Source organism: Clinocottus analis, unplaced genomic scaffold (genome assembly GCF_023055335.1).
Source record: "Clinocottus analis isolate CAN_PGR_092001 unplaced genomic scaffold, fCliAna1.0.p SCAF_16, whole genome shotgun sequence".
Lineage (NCBI taxonomy): Eukaryota > Metazoa > Chordata > Actinopteri > Perciformes > Cottidae > Clinocottus > Clinocottus analis.
Genome location: NW_027175887.1, coordinates 1532532 through 1551336, shown reverse-complemented (window position 1 = coordinate 1551336; position 18805 = coordinate 1532532). Strand labels below are relative to the sequence as shown.

The window sequence follows — 18805 nt, the reverse complement described above, 5'->3', positions numbered from 1 at the left end:
CCTCCAAATTTAAAAATTTTCAAACTTCTGACAGAGCGTTCATATGAATCTCAAACAAAAGCTCTGATTGTGATTGGTTGGGTTATGGACACTAAAAGCACAGGAGACCATCTGAGAGGTCAAAAAGGTCAACGCTTGTAGTTGATGAGAAGCAAACCGTCGCTCTCATTGGTCAATCAATGCATTACTGCTGATGTTCTCAATAAATTATATGATTGTGTTCATTAGAATACAGTAGTTGAAGAAGCTTGCTGAGCATGTGCAAAGCGATATTTAGAGCCTAATTAGACCCCCGCTTGAAATATGACCCAGAAGACATAGGCAGGAAACTGCCTCTTCCAGCTGTTACCACCAGGCTCGCAGCTGGATCTCCAACACAAAACCTGTTTATTCTCAGGTGCAAACAATCCACACAGTCACTCCCACTGGTGTCGCCTTGTTACGCCTTCGGAGGCGGATTGTCCCAGCTCCTCCCACCAGGAAGCCGTACTAAAAAGAAAAGAAGTATGAAGAGCAGAATCCGGCGTCAAATTCCATGTATATGAAAATGTACACGGCCATTAAAGCTGATTCTGATAAGCCGGGTCCCAGGTACAGAGTGGGAGGGTCGTCACACAGCTTAATGTTGAAGATGATTGTAGAACATCTGTTTAAATGTGTTTAATCCACACAGACTCCTCTGTCCAATGTTGATGGCCTCCGATAATGGTCTTCCACTGAGTAATGCGCTGAGAGATGGGCTCCGCAAGTTCATGTTGTGTCCATGATCAGGACACTTGACCCAGAGTGTCCACGGTGTATATAGTGTAAATGGAAGTCGCTTTAAATGAAAGCTTCAGCTAAATGTAAAAGGTACAACGTTGTATTCATTTTTCATAAAAATAAGAACTTAAAGTCCATTTCACAGGCACAGATGAAGCTGGTTACCGAGAGAAAGGCGGGAAATCCATTGAGTTTTACTGCCTCTTATATTTTGAATCGCACGGCAAACCCACAAACTGTTTTCTGAATCAGCCGGTGCATACGCAAATGCAGGGTCTGTTCCTTGTGGCGGTCCCATTAGCCCGTCCGTCATGAGACAAGTTGTTCAGGTTTGTCTCCCCAGGACGCCATCTCCGACTGGGTGTACCAACGTGAATGGAACATTGCAATGGGTCGGAGATGGTAATTCATTGCAAGTCCTAAAGCAATGTGGGACGTCATAGGAATTGTTAAGTGACAATATTCAAAGTTTCCCCCACCATTCCAGGTTGCCACCTCCGACTCATCCGACTCCACCTGGTCCATGCACCTGTGCTGCTGGCTCTACGCTCCTCAGAGAACACGTCCCAAAGGATCAATATGAGGAGCTGGTGAAGCGCCGCGCTAAGGAGCTCTATCAACACAAAGCCAGGTAGTGGCTGCATTGGTGAATGCTTGGAGAGTTCAATGAAAGTGGAGAAACTGGTCAAGTCATGTGGATATCTTCCAAAGTTACTGCCTTTTTTAAAATGTGTTATTCCTATTCCTGTACTGCAAACAGAAAGATAAAGACAACTCGGAGCCTTAAATAAAGTAAGGTTTGCATCAGGTGAGAACTGTGGATTTTGTTCCCCATTGTATCCACTGACGGTACACTACGGCCAGTTGTAAACTGTTGATTTAAGACTGACTTGAATCATTGTGAACATGTCCTTTTTAGCTACAGGTTATGAATTTTCCATCTCTGACCTGTGGTTTCCACCATTAAAGTCTTTTTTTTTTTTTCTTTTTTTTTTTTACCATTTTCCCATGGAGATGCTCTGTTAACTTGATTTTACAAATCTCCATTTTCATCATTACTCATACAATATGACTACTACACCTGTATACCCTAGAATTTAAAGTGGAAAACCCATTGTCTGGGAGGCACACAGCCACCAAATCAATTTGAATATGACCTGTTAGTAGTTTTACTGTTGCTTGCACATGTCTGTAAACTGTAAACTTTTAAAAAAATATCTGAGTTGAGCAACTCTCCCTTACTTCTTTCTCCTATTATCTGTATATAGTCACATTGGTGATAATTGTTTGCACAACCCCTCCCCATCACCCTCCCACCTTTTCCTTTCTCCTCAACAGGACCACGTCTGTATTGTCCACACTGCTGTTTGCTTTACCTAACTCTCCCCTGCGGTATCCCACTCAGGGTTTTAAAGTACTGCCTTTGACCTCCACTCTCATACCAGGTATGCTACACTCAATATAAGGCTTAGAGTATTTTTTATCAATTTGAAAGGTTTTTACATTACACTACAGTTAAACACAATAAGGAAGTCATTGGCCATTAGAAAATGCGTTGAAAAGCAATGTTGTACCATTCAGGAAACTGGCACTCCAAAGAGAAAGTCCGAGGTTTCCCTGCCGATAGAAAATGTATGCTAACTGAATAGTAATGAGCAGTAAACGAAACCACAACAAATGAGACATGGCAAACTGAAAGAGGTGTTACTGATGGGCAAAATCACAAAGAATGAACTGCAGATGCTGGTAGCACGATGCAATGTGCAACATACTCAACGCTACCCGCCCCATGTCAATGTCCCAATCACAAAAGGTATTGAGCTTTTAATAACACAGCACAAACATACTGCCCATTAAGTTTTGCAGCCAAGTGCAATTTGCTCTTTGTATCAGAAGAAGACATAATACTTAATTGGATTTAGATATGTGCAAACTGCAGTGAAATAACTATCCTTTTCACCCTTTTTTTAAATATTTGTTCAGGTTTAGACGCTGCAAAAGCCAGGTTAGAGTGAACATAGTAACGAGGCAGTAAGCTGAGATGAATGTGTGTCCTGTATAAGTATGAAAGCTTGAGGTCATTTTGATTTCAGGTTTAGCATTGGATGCAGGACAAAGAAGCAGCTACAAGGTTGGTGTGATCCCATAGATGCAACAGATCGACTGATCATTCTCACCCAGATCAACCTGATAGACGGTTCAAACAAGATGGCTGCATTCACAATACAGTGAATTTGGCATACTATTTGGCTTGTGCGCATATTGCAAAGGCAGATGCATTTTTTGTTGTATCGTTCTGCTGCAGCCATCTTGTTGTTATACTTTACTAAACGAGGGAGTTCAGGCCCTGAAACTGCTGCAAAAGATGCACCTGGGTTTGATTTTAGAAGCTATTATATCATTTGTTTTGTGAATTTAATACATTATTTTAATTTTATTCCAAACATTTGAAAGTATTTTTGTTTACAATAATATTTACTGCCCCATAGACTTGTAATAATCTCATTTTCACAATTGTCAAAATTGAAACCATTGCAGAATGCGACTGAGAATAAATTAAATAATTGGCTTGGTCACACCACCATTTAAAGTGGCAACATTCTGCAATGTACTTTAGGCTCAGTCCAGGTCCAATGCATCCAACAATCCTCTCAACTCTCTCACAGTTAGGAAAAACATTAGCTGAGAGATGTTTTTGACAGTAAGGGCGGTGGTGCAGCGGACCACCTTGTTCATGCAAATTTAGTTAGCTGCACACATTGAGCCCATTGCAGTGACCCTTCTGCTCTTTCCTGCACAGACGGCAGGGCCTGTCTTGGCTTTCTCAGATTGTCTGATCTGTTTTTGTGGCAGTGGTGTGGGGACCTATCCTAACCTTAAGAGTGTGTGCACTTCTATAGACGTAAAACAACCACGATGCCTCTCTATTTGTACCAACGTACCATATTGGCAGCAAGTCAAAAACGCACATTTTACACAAGCATATTGTAAGTACGACAAATACAATGCTAGTGTGCTCAGTGTCAACTAGAAAGGTGGTAGTTCTGTTAGCGGTTAGCAAAACGCACCTTTCCAAACAACACAAGTGAGCTGAAGCAGTGGACAGAGAAAGAGGCGATCTCATAATCTAGGGTGACCAGATTTTAGTCTGTGAAAAAGAGGACACTTCGTCGGGGGGTAGTATTGTACCAAAGACTCAAAATGGTTGTATTTGGAGGATAATTATTGTGAATCTGGCAACCCTGAGATCGGTCGACCAATGACAGTTCTCTCTACCGTCAGAGCTCACGCAAGAAGGTGAAACGTAAGACACCGTTTCCAAAACTTGTAAGGGCGTAATAACTAGTTTGTGAAAGACTCGGAGAAACAAAATATCCAACGAGGCAAAATCCCGGACGTTTTTGGAATCCCTGCCGGACGCATTTTTTAGGTCTCAAAAAGAGGACATGTCCGGAAAAAAAGAGGACATCTGGTTACCCTATTTAATCCTTCTTGCGTAGGTAATAATGAATAACAATAGTAGAGTATGCAGGCATTTGGGTGACCGATATATTGTGAAATTCAATGACAAAGCGTACCCGTTTAAAAAACGCATCTACTCGATACAAAATCAAAAAGGTGTATAAGCCGCTGTTGAGATTAGATTACCTGACAAACTCTCGAAACGACCATCAGAAAATAACCGAACAACCAAGCAATGCAAAAATAACCCTGTTGGATCAGAGATACACTGCACAATCACGTTTCATTGATCATCGTTATTGTCCCCGCCAAAGCCACAGAAGTCTTTGTCCTCTGCATCCGAGTTGAACTGAAACAAAACTGCTTCATCCTTTTGCGGATCGGACTCGTATTCACTGTTGGACAAATTTGGGGCATGCTAATTCGAGGTTCTGGGTGGTTCGGCGTCTAGGGGTGCACACAATATTTCAGCTTTTTTGAATCCGTTGATTGTTGATTTCTTCACTTTTCCCCATGCTGTCACCTCTCCTTGCTCCTCGCCACTGGAGACCAAAAGATTACAATTATGCAGCAGGCTGCGCAACACCGGCCAATGCACATCTTTGAGCACATGTTTGATAAAAAGCATTATTTTCTCACTAGAGGCATGAGTTCTTGTGATATTCTTCTGGCAGCTCGGATGACCTCCGTGAAGGTTTTCGTAAAACACTTCTCACCACTTTTCATCCACTGCTCCCATCAAAGTTGAGGAAACAAGTAGTGGCTTATCATTTGAATTTTACCGTACAAAGTATGCGCCAACAGGTCTGTATTACTCTAACAACCTGGTTTCAAATTATTTCCAGCAGTCATAACAGCATTATGTTTAGCTTTTTCCCTTCATTTCAGCTCCTCAAACCGAACACCAGTACAAATCTCCGACACACAGTGTGCAAAGCAAGTTGCATTTGTGTTAGTGGTGCCAGAGCTCTCTTCGTTTGGTGGTTAAGGACTTGAACGCCACAATCCTTCCTAACACTACTGGGTTGAGATATCTTAACAAAACGCTCTGTTTTTCAGATTTTCTACTTGTTCCAAAATGTACTCTGTCGTTAAGACATGCTGCTGTATTTACTTGTTCTCATATTTCATTTGTTTTGCATTGTGCTGAGGGAAGCTGTGATATCCAAATGCAGGTTAGAAATTGAGCATTTTTCATGAATGTGTACGTACTTAATTTATTCACGTGTGTCTACTCTAGGTGTCCTTGCATGTGTTTAAAGGGCTCCTGACCACAAACACGACCGCTGAAGGAGTGAAGGTCCAAGGTGAGATTTCCAAGTCAGAACCAACTATAGTTTGCTGTACCTTTTAGTCGCAATACACACATTGCAGTCAACTCCCAGCATGTAAATATAATCGGCCTCATTAGTCGATCAGCTTGACCTTTCCCAGACGAGCGTGGCTGGTTGGCTTCGCCAGCTGAACTGCACGGTTATCGTATAGAACTAAACTTTGTCACAAAGCATATCGATGGCTTCAAAGTATTGTCCTTGATTTCTGGTTTCTGGTCGTGACGTCCTTTTCTCTGTCAGGTGATGGGGAGAGCACGCTGATTATTGAGTCTATCAGCCAGCTGACCCTCAACCACGTGCTGGCTGAAGTGAACTACACCAGCACGGTCTACCACATACACACTGGAGACCTCGGTATGCGTCGGAGGAATCGTAACGGAGCTAGAAGACAGAACTTTTTTACATTAACAAAGTCAGAAATGAAATGCTCAAATTTCAGTTGCAATTTTTTTAATGTTTTGTACAGGTTTCTGTGTAAATGTCAAATTAGTTTGTTCCAGTTTGTTTTGTTTCCTACAGTAAACTTGAATACTTTGTTTGTACTCAGCATCCTTCCAGTTTGAGGAGCATAAAGCCGTGTTTCCCATCGCCATCAGCCAGCCTCTGCTCCCCGTCCTGTACGACATGGGAACAAGTAGGTGTACACTCATCCTGCTGGTCTCGGGGCTTACAAATCGTTGGCCTGTTAATTGTTCGCGGCATCATTTCCTGTCACAATGCAAGTTACTGTTACTTTTGAATGAATACACTATATATCTGACACCAGAATGCATTGTATATCTTTTGCATGTTTGAATTATTTCCTTTTGTGTTTACCTATTAGTTAGGCGTCACTGTTGCAGTTCACCGAGTTCATGTGACTGAGAGCTAGTACAGCGTCCTGTTCTCGAACCCAAATAAAAGCTGAGATCGGCTCCAACGACTCACCAGCTGGTTTCATCCTGTTCAACGATGCTGACAATTCCTGCTACATTGTGTTTGAACGTTTTCCCTTCTTCCGCCTTCTCTCTTCTCTTTTCTCGGTCAGATGTGAGCTCTCACGTCACCGTCGTCACCAAGACGTTCCTGCGCTACGCGCAACTCAAGGTGTTGCTGAGTAGCATCCGGCGCTTCTATAGCGACATAGACGTCATCGTCGCAGATGACAGCTTTGAACCGGAGCACATTACTGCAGAACACGTCAGACAGTACATCATGCCTCCAGCACAGGTACACACACACACACACACACACACACACACACACACACACACACACACACACACACACACACACACACACACAGGTGAAAGGCATGATCACATTCTGGGTGACCATGGATCTTCCAACAGTGACTATTGCTTTTACTTGGGAACCTTGAACTTCATGCGAGGGCTTCCTGCTGATTGTTTTTTTTACTATAATAAACTCATCCCGACGTGAACGTTCAGAAATCAATATTCATGTGCTTGTTGCACCCTCCGAGGTATCCGTAGACTTTTGAAAATGTATAGTTGGCCATCATTGTTGTTCATGTTAGATCCAGTGAGGTTACACCAGTGGTTCTCAAGCTGTGGGGCACCACCCTCTAGTGGGGCGTGGAGGTATTACAGGTGGGGAGGTGAGGAGTCTCAAAAAGTTGGACCATTTTGTTCTAATGTTGTCGGGGCGGTGGGGCTCGAACATTTTGCTTCCTCCACAGTGGAGCGTGACAGAAAAAGTTTGAGAACCACTGGGTTACACAGAGGAACGTTTGTTTTTCTTTATAGTATTTGTCAGTGCATTGTATGTCGCCTGAAACGAACATTAAAAAAGCGCGTTTCCTCCCTCAGGGCTGGTTTGCTGGCAGGAACCTGGCTGTCTCTCAGGTCACCACCAAGTACTTCCTGTGGGTGGACGACGACTTTGTGTTCACGGAGGAGACAAAGATAGAGAAGCTGGTGGAGGTGATGGAGGCGCTCCCCGAACTCGACATGGTGAGAATGAAATGACTCATGTCTGAAGGGCCGGGGGGCTTGTGTTTATTATTTCTAGGAAAAAAGGTTTAAAAAAAAAGTGAAGAGGACAAAAATAGTTTGGTTTATTTGATTTAAGCTCCACGATGGGGAGGAGTCCAGCAACAAAACATCACTCTTCTTTTTTTTTCTGCTCTGATGCACCCGAACCCAGTGGGCAAGAGGTCAGTACACAATGTACTGGTTGTCAATTTAAACCATTGTTTCCCCGGTCTCTTTGTTCTGGTCAGGTGGGCGGGGCCGTGCAAGGGAACCAGTTTTATTTCTCTCTCATCTATGAGGAAGGAGAGGAAATGGATGGCGGCTGCCTGCACAGAAAGTCTGAAGGAAAGTTCCACTCACTTTCTGGTTACCCACAATGCTCTCTGGCAAGCGGAGTGGTCAACTTCTTCCTGGCTCGAACGCGCGCTGTCCAGCAGGTGGGATTTGACCCGAAGCTCCAGAGGGTGGCGCACTCGGGTAGGTGTAGAGTTTGGAGTCCAAGCGGCAGTGAGTCCACTCTCTGAGTTGCTGTTGCTCTAACGGGGACAATGTCTGCCTCTGACTGCAGAGTTCTTCATGGACGGCCTGGGCTCCCTGCTGGTTGCCTCGTGCAACCACGTGTCCATCGGCCATCAGCCCAAAACGAGCCACAACAAGGACGACGCCAAGTACAGCCAATTCCGAAACCCTTCATCCAGGGACGTGGAGCTCAAACTGCAGCTTCACTTCTTCAAAAACCACCTCAAGTGTGTCAAGTATGGATAGAGCAGTGATTCTCAAGTGGCGGGACCAGTTCTCACTGCGTCGCGGGCCTGGGAAAACAATAAATATATCTATATATGTTGGGGAGGGTTTTTTTTATCCTGCGGTTTTATTTTGAAGGGACTTTTCATCGAAGCGGAGCCAACTTGTTTTGCGCTTCCATGTTTTCAGCAGCGTGTGCCAGGTCAGGTCAAACCCTCCTAATGTGGGGGAGACTGTTTTTTTTTTTTTGATAATTAAATTAAACAGTTTACTGAATATAACATTCGCTATAGATATGGTTGTGATGAGAATTGTTAACAATGCAACTTGGCACCATTGTTTTTTTTTTGCATGGAGAGGCCCTGGCAGCACAGGATCTGGTCCCAGTGCTTCATGGATAATTACAAGATGTCACCCAAGTGGTAAACTACATCAAACGAAGTGGAAAGAACACCCAATGGTTTTTGTTATGCATGTTGTAATACCTCAGGTCCTGAAGATGCACTGTTTTTTATTAAAATGCAGCTAATTGAGTGGAAAAGGGGAATAGTTCCCTCTCTAGCGCCACCAGCTGGTGGTTTTGGTTTGTCATTTAACTTGTTGTGTTGCATACATATTCTGTACTATCTCAGGTTCAAACTGCACCGTCTTTTCATTAAATACATTTGAGAAGTTGAGGATGTTCCTCCATTTGGGTCGCGGCTTGTCATTCAGGGGTGATGGTCAGACCCGCTGAGAGCCACTGAGCGAGAGGACCACTTGAAGACATTGAGGGTCACATTACCCTACGCCTCATCAAATACATGTATTTTATATACCTCTTTGTTTTTATTGTTGGCTCCCGTCCAAATTGTTTAGCCATTTAGGTTCAGTGTGAGTCAGTCATTCAGATGTTCAAGGTTCTTAATATACACTAAGCCACAAATGCATAATGTGTTTTATTTAGTTTATTGTCTTTATTCCCTGTGTGTTTTTTTAGGGCTGGGCAAAGTGGAAAAAATGTAACTGATTAATGGCATTATGCATCAAATTCTATAATGAAGAAAAAACTAGTGTATTACACGCTTTTATTTTAAAGTATTGTTATCAGAACAATATAACCGGCACACTTGAGCAACAGCAAGTTAACATACATGTACATGCAGCACCTGTGTGCATCAGTAGTGAGCCCGGCCCAATGCGACATCAAAATAAATGCAGTTAATGCAAGATCAAATAATTAACGCCGGTAATGGATTGAGAAGTTAACACATTAACTTGCCCAGCCCTAGTTTTTTGATATTTTGTTTTAAAGCTTTTCTTTCATCTTTAATGTGTGTGTTACCCCAGGCTGCTTTGTATGATGTGTTCTCTCTCAATAAGATATATTGATAGATTTACCATTTGTATTGTTTGTCTGAATCCAAACGTGTTTGTCTGTTGGAGCTGCTTTGTCATTTAAGCCCTCAACCTCAATACAAGTTATATCGTCTGGATACTTTATGACTTTACCTAAGTGTTCAGAATTGTTCATAAACTTGATTTTGAACTTCTGACATGTTTTAGATGTCTGCTAGGTCTGACACAAGCAGATTAAATGTGTTTTAGTCTTTATCTGTAATTGGCTTAAACAGTACTCTTTATGCAGCACTACATCAACCCAGAAAAGGTCTGTTTGCCTTTTTTTATTTTTGCTTTTTATCGGCTAACCTTATGTTTATAAGTGGTCTAAAAACTCTTTCTTTCTAACCGTATCATTCAATGATCCCACGCACTAGCTGGCGGTATGCGCTAGGTGGCGGTACGTACTTTGTTTCTCCTTCTTCTTCTCCTTCTTCTTCTTCTTCTTCTTCTTTCAAGAGGATCCGCTTCCGGTTCACAAGCAGCTGATTACCAAAACAAGTCATGGCGGAGAAGGGAGCTGTCGGATCCGCGAAACCTGCACCGACGGCGGCGGAGCAGCAGCTGCTTCGCCGCCGGAAGGAGCTCGACTACTGGAAGCAAAACGCGGCGCGGCTCCGCGGCCGGAACTTGCTGACCGGCCTGACTATCGGCGCCTTTGTGCTCGGCATGTGTATCCTTCCGCCTGCGCCCTTGTCGATACGTATGGACGCTCATTGCTGCCACTGTGAGGGAGAAATATAGATCCTGTCAGTCATTGTCATGAGATATGATTTCAAAACTATGACTATTTTATAATTATGAGATGCTATGATGATGATACTGTCATAATTATGACTTTTTATCTCATATCTCATAATATATAATATACTATAATTATGATACTCTTAATTATGACTCAGATTAATGACTTCGCATCTCATAACTATGACTAGCTCAGCTTACTAACTAAAATTACTAACTAGCAGCTTATTAAAATAATTGTTAGATACTATAATTATGATACTATTTAATAATTTTGACTTAGCATCTTGTATCTTATAATTATGACTAAGCATCTCATAATGAATACCAGACCATTACTATCAAGAACTATCTCATAATTATCACTTAGTATCTCATAATGAGCAGCAGACCATTACTATCAATACCTTTCTCATAATTATAACTTAGTATCTCATATTGAATAGCAGACCGTTATCTCATAATTATGACTTGGCATCTAATAGCAGAGCTCTGTTATTTAAAAAAAACATTTTAAAAAAAGGTCTACTAATCATAGCAATGGTGAGTTGTTCCTAGCTCTAAATGACTCACAGTTGCCTATTTATTCCCAATAGGTTAGGTCTCAGTGTCCAGTCAAATCATGATTTAATCAATAAAATGTAAGAAATAAGACAATTAAAATAAGACACACCCAATCAGGTAAACTACAATGAGCACAGCTGTTTTCTAGAAAGTGCTTTCCTTTGACCTGCAGTCGTCCAGTTAGCTACACCATCCTGTCCGTCAAACAGGAGAAAATCATGGAGGAGCTGGATGATGAAGTCAAGGTCTACGTCAACAGAGGGCCGAGGACCAGCGCCAACTCCTGATGACAGCGACCGTGAACCGGCTGGACTCACAGCTCCCTTCACGTGTCGCCTCCGTAGACCATGTGGTGACATCACGCCGGCTGTGATGAGTCATATCCTCATGCTGAGAGGGAAACTTGGCACATTTTCAACCTGATCTTTCGCCGGTAAACTGGCATACCACCTGGCACTCCTCTTCACACGCCACATGAAGACATTACATTGCTTTGCTCCTTTTATGTTTTGAAATTGTTGAATTCTGATCTCATTTCTGCTGTAATATAAACCTACTACACACTGAGGAGGAAAAAAGCATTTTGCAGCTCCATAATTCCTAAATAAATTAAAGACATTTCCTTCCCGAGTCGTACCTTGTCATTCAATTCAGGGGGAAACAAAGTGATTCTTCATTTGATACATTTCAGTTGTTTTCAAATGAAATGGTGGATTAACCTTGAAGCACAACAGCTCAGGAGAACATGCAATAGATGTGAAACTTGTCTGAACTTTGCACCAAACTCAATTCACTAATCTTTTGTGTTGTCATCTTGCATATCAGAAGAAACTAAATGATGTACCTGCTACAAATGCCTTTTACAAACATATGTTGATTAATTCTCAATGGAACAAATTGATATCTAATCCATTAAAGGGAACATTTCTAAATGTTCATCTTCATCTCTACCTGGGGGGCACGGTGGTGTCGTAGTTAGCACTGTCACCTCCCAGCGAGAGGAGGCCCGGGTTGGGTTCCTGGTCAGAGCGGTCCCTTGTGGACTTTGCTGGTTCTCCCTGTGTCAGCGTGGGTTCCCTCCGGGTTCTCCATCATCGACATGCAGACTCTAAATTGCCCGTCGGTGTGAATGTGGGTGCGACTGGTTGTCTGTCTCTATATGTGCCGTGTGATAAAATGGCGGCCTACGGGTGAGCCCTGCCTTCGCCCGATGTCAGCTGGGATCGGCTTCAGCGCCCCGCAAACATGGAGAGGGTAAGCGGTTCCCATAATGCAATGTAATCTCTGGAATCTGGAAAAAAAAACTGTCAGTCCTTCAGAGAATAAACAGGAAGTCAAAGAAACAGTTACATCCTGTTAGATCCAATCTGTAGGCTACTAGTAGTTTGCTGACCTCATTTGGTTTATTCATGTTTGTTACTGTAGATGTGTGTGTGTGTGTGTGTGTGTGTGTGTGTGTGTGTGTGTGTGTCTGTGTGTGTCTGCATTGTCTGCTACTCTTTGTTCTTTTTCTGCCGGCCTTGAAAAACATTTTGATGCTCGTTTTGATAAGTGTTATTTAAACAACGCTAAGTAAGACACAAAAGGCAAAATAAAATAAAACAGGAAACAAACAAAAGTCCAGATCGTGACAGTTTTTTAATTTTTTTTATTCCATCGATCCATTATCTGAACCGCTTATCCTCATTAGGGTCTCGGGGCGCTGGAGCCGATCCCAGCTGTCAAGGGGTGAAGGCAGGGGTCACCCGTCGGCCGCCATTTTATCACACGGCACATATAGAGACAGACAACCAGTCGCACTCACATTCACACCGACGGGCAATTTAGAGTCTGCATGTCTGCAAGTTAAATTCTGCTGCCAAGGCTTTAAAAGGATAAGCATATAATGCCACCACGGAAATCTATGAAGACAACGCAAGAGCGCTACGTAGAGCATCACAGTTTTTCTACTGTTTTTGTTTGTGTTTATTTTTCAATTCTATACAGAAGTACTTTTTTTTATTACATAAGTGTAGATATTTGACCATGGACACGTGTGTTGAATATGTCAGGTCGTCTTTGATGCAGATTACCAGGAATCTTCACCTACTTTAATGCTAAAATCATCAATCTGGGATAGGCCGGGAATCCACCTTACAAATTTAAGTTGCCCACGAAAGAGTGGCACGGCAAGAGATTACATATTTTCCCTTCGAAATCGATTACGTCGAGGAAAGACAAGATCAAGGAGAAAAAAGACATTAGTCTGCTGCTCAGGGTGGAGGTATTTGAATATGAGGGTGTGTTTGTATTAAACATTCAAACGTGTGTTGATGGCAGTGTATCTGGTAGTGTTCAATACAATGACAAAAAACTACAATAAACATGTTCTTACCACATTCTTAAAGAAATGAACAGTTCATCACTGCACACCGTCCAGAAGGCCGTATTACACACACACACACACACACACACACCTGTGCCAAGGTGAACTCATGTCATGCAAAACTAATGAGGACAGAAGATTTCTCGGCGATGAAAACACAGAACCTTTAATTTTGACCATGTTCTCTTTTCCACAGCGATTTCAAGTCACAAGCTAAGATTCCCTGATTAAAAAACAAAGCAAGAATTCATTTCTGCTGTAAAAAAACAACAACACACTAATGGGAAAAAAAGCATTTTGCAGATCCATAATTCCTAAATAAATTAAAGAATCAGAATCAGCTTCAATGGCCATGTAAATTTGCACATACATGGAATTTGACGCCAAGTTGACTTTGCTCTTCGTACTGATTTACAATATCAAAATAAATATACAGAAGACAAAAAAAGGCATTAAAGAAAACAGAAAACAATAGTCCAGAAAGTGCAGATAGTGCAGGTGGAAGTGTCTGATTAGTTGTTCGTCATAGTGACAGCCAGAGGGAAGAAGCTGTTCCTGTGTCTGGTGGTTTTAGTGTACAGTGCTCTGTAGCGCCTCCCAGAGGAGAGGAGTTGAACAGCTTGTGTTCAGGGTGTGAGGGGTCTGCAGTGATCTTTCCAGCCCGCTTCCTGACTGTGGAGGTGAACAAGTCCAGGATGGAGGGCAGGCTGGAGCCAATAGTTCTCTCTGCAGACCTGATGATCCGTTGCAGTCTGGCTCTGTCCTGTTTGGTGGCCGATCCAAACCACACGGTGATGGAGGAGCAGAGGAGAGACTGGATGATGGCGGAGTAGAAGAGGATGAGCAGCTCCTGAGGCAGGTTGTATTTCCTGAGCTGGCGCAGGAAGTACAGCCTCTGCTGGGCCTTCTTGCAGATGGTGTTGATGTTGGAGGCCCACTTCAGGTCCCGGGAGATTGTGGATCCCAGAAACCTGAAGGACTCCACCGCAGAAACAGTGCTGTTGTGTATGGTGAGGGTTGGGGGGTGGTGGCTCCTCCTGAAGTCCACTGTCATCTCTACAGTCTTGGACTTGTTCAGCTTCAGGTGGTTCTGACCACACCAGAGGACCAGCTGTTCAACCTCCCATCTGTACGCAGACTCGTCACCGTTCCTGATGAGGCCGATGACCATTGTGTCGTCTGTGAGCTTTGGGAGTTTAACAGTCGGGTCCCCAGAGGTGCAGTCGTTGGTGTAGATGGAGAAGAGCAGTGGGAAGAGAACGTATCCCTGCGGGGCGCCAGTGCTTACAGTCCGGGTGCTGGATGTGATTTTTCCCAGCTTCACCTGGTGCTTCCTGGCTGTCAGGAAGTGTGTTACCCACTGACAGGTGGGGGCTGGTACGGTGAGCTAGGAGAGTTTGTGTTTTGCCTCCGGGATGATGGTGTTCAAGCTGAAGTCCACAAACAGAACCCTTGCGTATGTCCCTGGGGAGTCGAGGTGTTGCAGCATATGGTGCAGTCCCATATTGATTGCATCATTCATTCGACCTGTTTGCTCGGTAGGCAAACTGCAGGGGGTCCAGCAGGGGCCCCGTGATGTCCTTCAGATGGGTCAACACCAGCCTCTGAAAGGATTTCATGACCACAGATGATTCAACCTCTCATTTCTGGGCCAGGTTATTGTCCAGAGTAGACCAACAAGTCTCTCCGCCAACTTTTGGATTTTACATGAGTCAGTGGTATAAAGTAGGGATGAGAAGGGGGGTCGACTTGGCCCCTGGTGACCTCCGCTTTTACTAGACAGTTTAAAAAAAAGTTGAGGTTGAGACAAATGTAAAAATCTAAGACCTAAGCCTTTGCTTAAAAAAGAACTGCATCATTAACTCCCACCTTTGTGTGTGCAAATTTCAAGTGTTCTTGTCTACAACCTATTCAAAACAGTTCATTATGTGAGACGTCAGGGCCACAGGGCTCAGGTTAATGAGACGAGGGCGAGTTTAGAGAGAAACACAGCCGCCACACATTAATTAACATAGCAGCGGGCTTTGTCAGACATGTCCAGACCACTGTCATCCTCGAATACACAGTCCAATCACTGCAATCAATCACAATCAATCACAATGATGCAGATAAAGGCCCTATCTCTACATTCTGAAAATGATGAAACACTACAGGACAAGATATGTTAAAGAAAAAAGGGAAAAAGAAGGTAACCTCTCAAAATCTTATGAGGACTTACTTAACACCAGTGGCCGGCCGTCAGGGCCCGCTAAACCTTCAATGCAGGCCGTGTGAGGTGTGCGCCGCAAGAGCTGATCGACTCAGACTGAAGGCATAGGTACCAAAACCACGGCCCGCCACTGCTTTACACTGACCTGTCCCTGCAATGTTCCACCTTATTTTGAAGACAAAAACAAAAGGAACACTCGTGTGAGGCGCCATTTTGATAACCCCCTGTGAAAAAAACACTCTGTTTGATGTTGCTGAGCATGTCTCCTGGTGGGGTGAGTCTGTCAGGTCGATAGGTTGGGGACAGACAAAATGTGACCCATTTGGTCCGACGAGTTGGCGGTTGGACAAAGAGCTAACAAGCCAGTCCTGTTTAAAAAATGTTACCGAAACAGCAACAAAATAAACGCTGTTTGAATTCAGTTTTTCACGGGAAAAAAAAAGCAAATTAAAGTAATTAAAGCGGTATACAAGCTTCTGACAAGCAGGTGGAGGTCCACACCACCAAATGCAACACCAGGATTGGTTTGTGGAACAATGAAAGAAGAACGCTTGCTAAAGAAGACAAGCAGAAATAATGAATTACAATCTTGCACATCTTTGGAATTGGCGAGAGTAGATGAATACTCCACCATGTGCAGTGAAAAACATCCTCTCTCAGCACTGTTGCACAACAAATCTGCCTGAGGTTACAACCTTGAACACACACAAACATCCACTGCGGTTGAGCCCCACTTGGAATTGGATTTTAAGATCACTGGTGATGGTCAGTAAAATACCCTCACAAATGACTTTGACTGCTACAAATTGTGTTTAGAAGCCATGTGAGTGGTACAAAGTACATTGTGTTGAGTAAAAGGTAAAGCTTACTTTTACCATGAATAATTAGCTATGATTGATAAATTACACTTCCCACATTGCCCCTATGGTTTGACACATCTGGTTCTCCATTGGTTGCAAGATGTGCTGTATAACAACATATAGTGTGACTTTGAATGGCCTTGAAGGACTAAAGACAAAGGATGTGAAACTCTGCTTTGCATGGCTGCTGGTTTTCCAGTAACATTAACCACGAACCAACAGGTGAGATTAAGACGACTACAAGAGACAGGAAGAGAGAGAGAGACCTATAGCGAACGCCGTGAGCGGCAGGATTACTTCTGATTGGTTGAGTCAGAGTCTATCTGGGCTCTGACTGGTGTGGTCAGTCTGGAGAAGTTTTTCTTGTTATATATCAGTTTAAAAAACGCATTCAAAGATTTAAAGCTGTTTTTCCACCACTCGAGGCGACTGCTGCTGAGCGTTTATTCACCTCCAGCCTACACGGACAGCAGATGGTACGTCACACAAAGTGATATATCAGTGTTTTGGCATTAAATTTAGCCTGATTGTGATATATTGTCTGTACTTTACATAGCTGTCAACTTTTTTCCCTAAAATAAGGAGAAATGTGGAATGATTCCTTCCTTGCAGGTAGCAATGGTTTAATGTTAGGCATTTAAAATGTTGGTGATTATAAGTAGCAGAGGTGGTAGAAACAGGGTTAAAGTACTCATTGATGAACTGTCTTTGATTATTGATGCATTAACATTTACAGCAATGTGTGATATATTCAGGATTGTGAAATTTTGTTGCTTTTGAGGGAAAACCTTCATTTTCAACTTAAACGATGAAACGCTCCTTTTAACTCCTCATTATTGAAATTATTGAAATGGGGACTATTTCTTTGGTCCAAAGTAGCTCCAGTGTAAACAGCTTGTGTCCATAAAATGGGATGATTGACACTTGAAGATGGGATAGTTGTGATTAGTTTAGCCTGCAGCCTGAGCACGGCTGTAAGGTAGTTTAGCTGTTTCCCACTGATTTTATTATTCATTTATTTTGTGTGGATGGAGTTATTCACATCATAATGGTTCACCGTATAAATATATCACTCTGAGACTGCATGGCACAGAGTAAGTCAAACAGAGTGCATAAGTTAAATATAATTATAATAAAGTCCAGCTCCATTTCCAGATTTACATTTTTTTTTAAAAAGCTCCAATAATCTGCATGTTACTGCAGGTACATGGCATTGTCCCTGTGGAACATGATGAGGAGAATCTGCCTGCTATTCCCCCTTCTGCTGGTCTTTCCTGCTGTATCTGAGGGTGCAATGACTGTGAAAAATAGTCTGACTCGCCACACCTACAAGAGAACCTGGAAAGATGCACAGACCCAGTGCAGAATGACCCACACCGACCTGGTCACCGTCAATGATGAAGACAAGTTTTTTTTGTATCAATCAATTTATTCATGGATTGGTTTGTACCGCGAGGGCTCAAACAATGTGTGGAAATGGTCCAGAACGAACGAGGCAGCTGACCTCCCTTACTGGATGTCTGGTAAGTAAGGAAAGCATGTAACTGAATAAAGCATATAGAGGCCAACAGGCTTCTAGTACCACAACTTAGCAATGAATTTGAGGCAGTCAGTACTGCCGTGTAACATTAAGATATTAAGGGGATGGTTTTGCAGTTGTTTTCTCAGCCGAGTGAGAAAGTAAGACAGATGTCCATTTTGAATATGTTTGGCTTTAATGATTCACGAGTGAAGATGAAATCCAGGAGATCTCATGGTGTGAGGGCAACCTGGGGGCTTAAAGGCCGGCCACCTATTTGCAGGATGCAAATGTTGTCACTTCTTGCAGGTCACCCAAGAGAGGGCGAGCACTGTGCCTTAATGTCGGTCTTCTGGAATAAATGGCACAAATACAATACATGTGTCAGGATCCATTGTGTGTTTACCTCTGTTCTCCCAGGTCTCCTTACCTCATGTGTCTGTCATCGATTTGTTTGTTTTGTTTGTGCCATGTGTTCGTGGTCCTGCCTCCAGTGTTCTTGGCTACACCCCCGAGCCGGGCACAGCTTCCATGGAGCCACGGTTCATCCTCAGTTCATATCCCAGGTCTGGAGAGCATTCGTCCGGGCACTCGGCGCTACCACCAGTCTGTCCTCCCGGTTTCCCCCTGAGTCGAACGGGCAGACAGAGAGGCTAAATCAGGAGCTCGAGGCCTTCCTCCGCTGCGTGGCCGCATCGAACCCTTCCAGCTAGAGCACTCATCTGGCCTGGGTACGCCCACAACTCCCATACTTCTTCAGCCACTGGTCACTCACCTTTTGAGGTCTCTCTTGGGTACCAGCCCCCGCTGTTCCCCACTCAGGAAGCGGAGATAGCTGTCCCTTCTGTGCAGCTTCACATTCGGCGCTGCAAAAAAGTGTGGAAGG

At 43.3% G+C, this 18805-nt stretch overlaps 2 protein-coding genes across 2 annotated transcripts in view; both read left to right on the top strand.

The window, feature by feature from the left end:
• The window catches only part of LOC137786417 (beta-1,4 N-acetylgalactosaminyltransferase 2-like), a 19115-nt gene extending 9509 nt beyond the window's left edge, over positions 1-9606 (top strand). The window contains exons 4-13 of the mRNA XM_068578303.1: positions 1250-1393; positions 2101-2207; positions 2856-2893; positions 5465-5531; positions 5799-5912; positions 6106-6192; positions 6586-6767; positions 7370-7513; positions 7783-8011; positions 8103-9606. Of these exons, the coding sequence (XP_068434404.1) occupies positions 1250-1393; positions 2101-2207; positions 2856-2893; positions 5465-5531; positions 5799-5912; positions 6106-6192; positions 6586-6767; positions 7370-7513; positions 7783-8011; positions 8103-8299 (1309 nt within the window). The 3' untranslated portion in view covers positions 8300-9606. The remainder of the gene's footprint in view (positions 1-1249; positions 1394-2100; positions 2208-2855; positions 2894-5464; positions 5532-5798; positions 5913-6105; positions 6193-6585; positions 6768-7369; positions 7514-7782; positions 8012-8102) is intronic.
• A 496-nt stretch (positions 9607-10102) lies between these two features.
• coa3b (cytochrome C oxidase assembly factor 3b) lies at positions 10103-11596 on the top strand. The gene is made up of 2 exons (XM_068578629.1): positions 10103-10331; positions 11147-11596. Exons 1-2 carry the CDS (start codon positions 10163-10165, stop codon positions 11251-11253), a joined length of 276 nt encoding a protein of 91 aa, XP_068434730.1. The 5' UTR covers positions 10103-10162; the 3' UTR covers positions 11254-11596.
• Positions 11597-18805: the final 7209 nt, after the last annotated feature.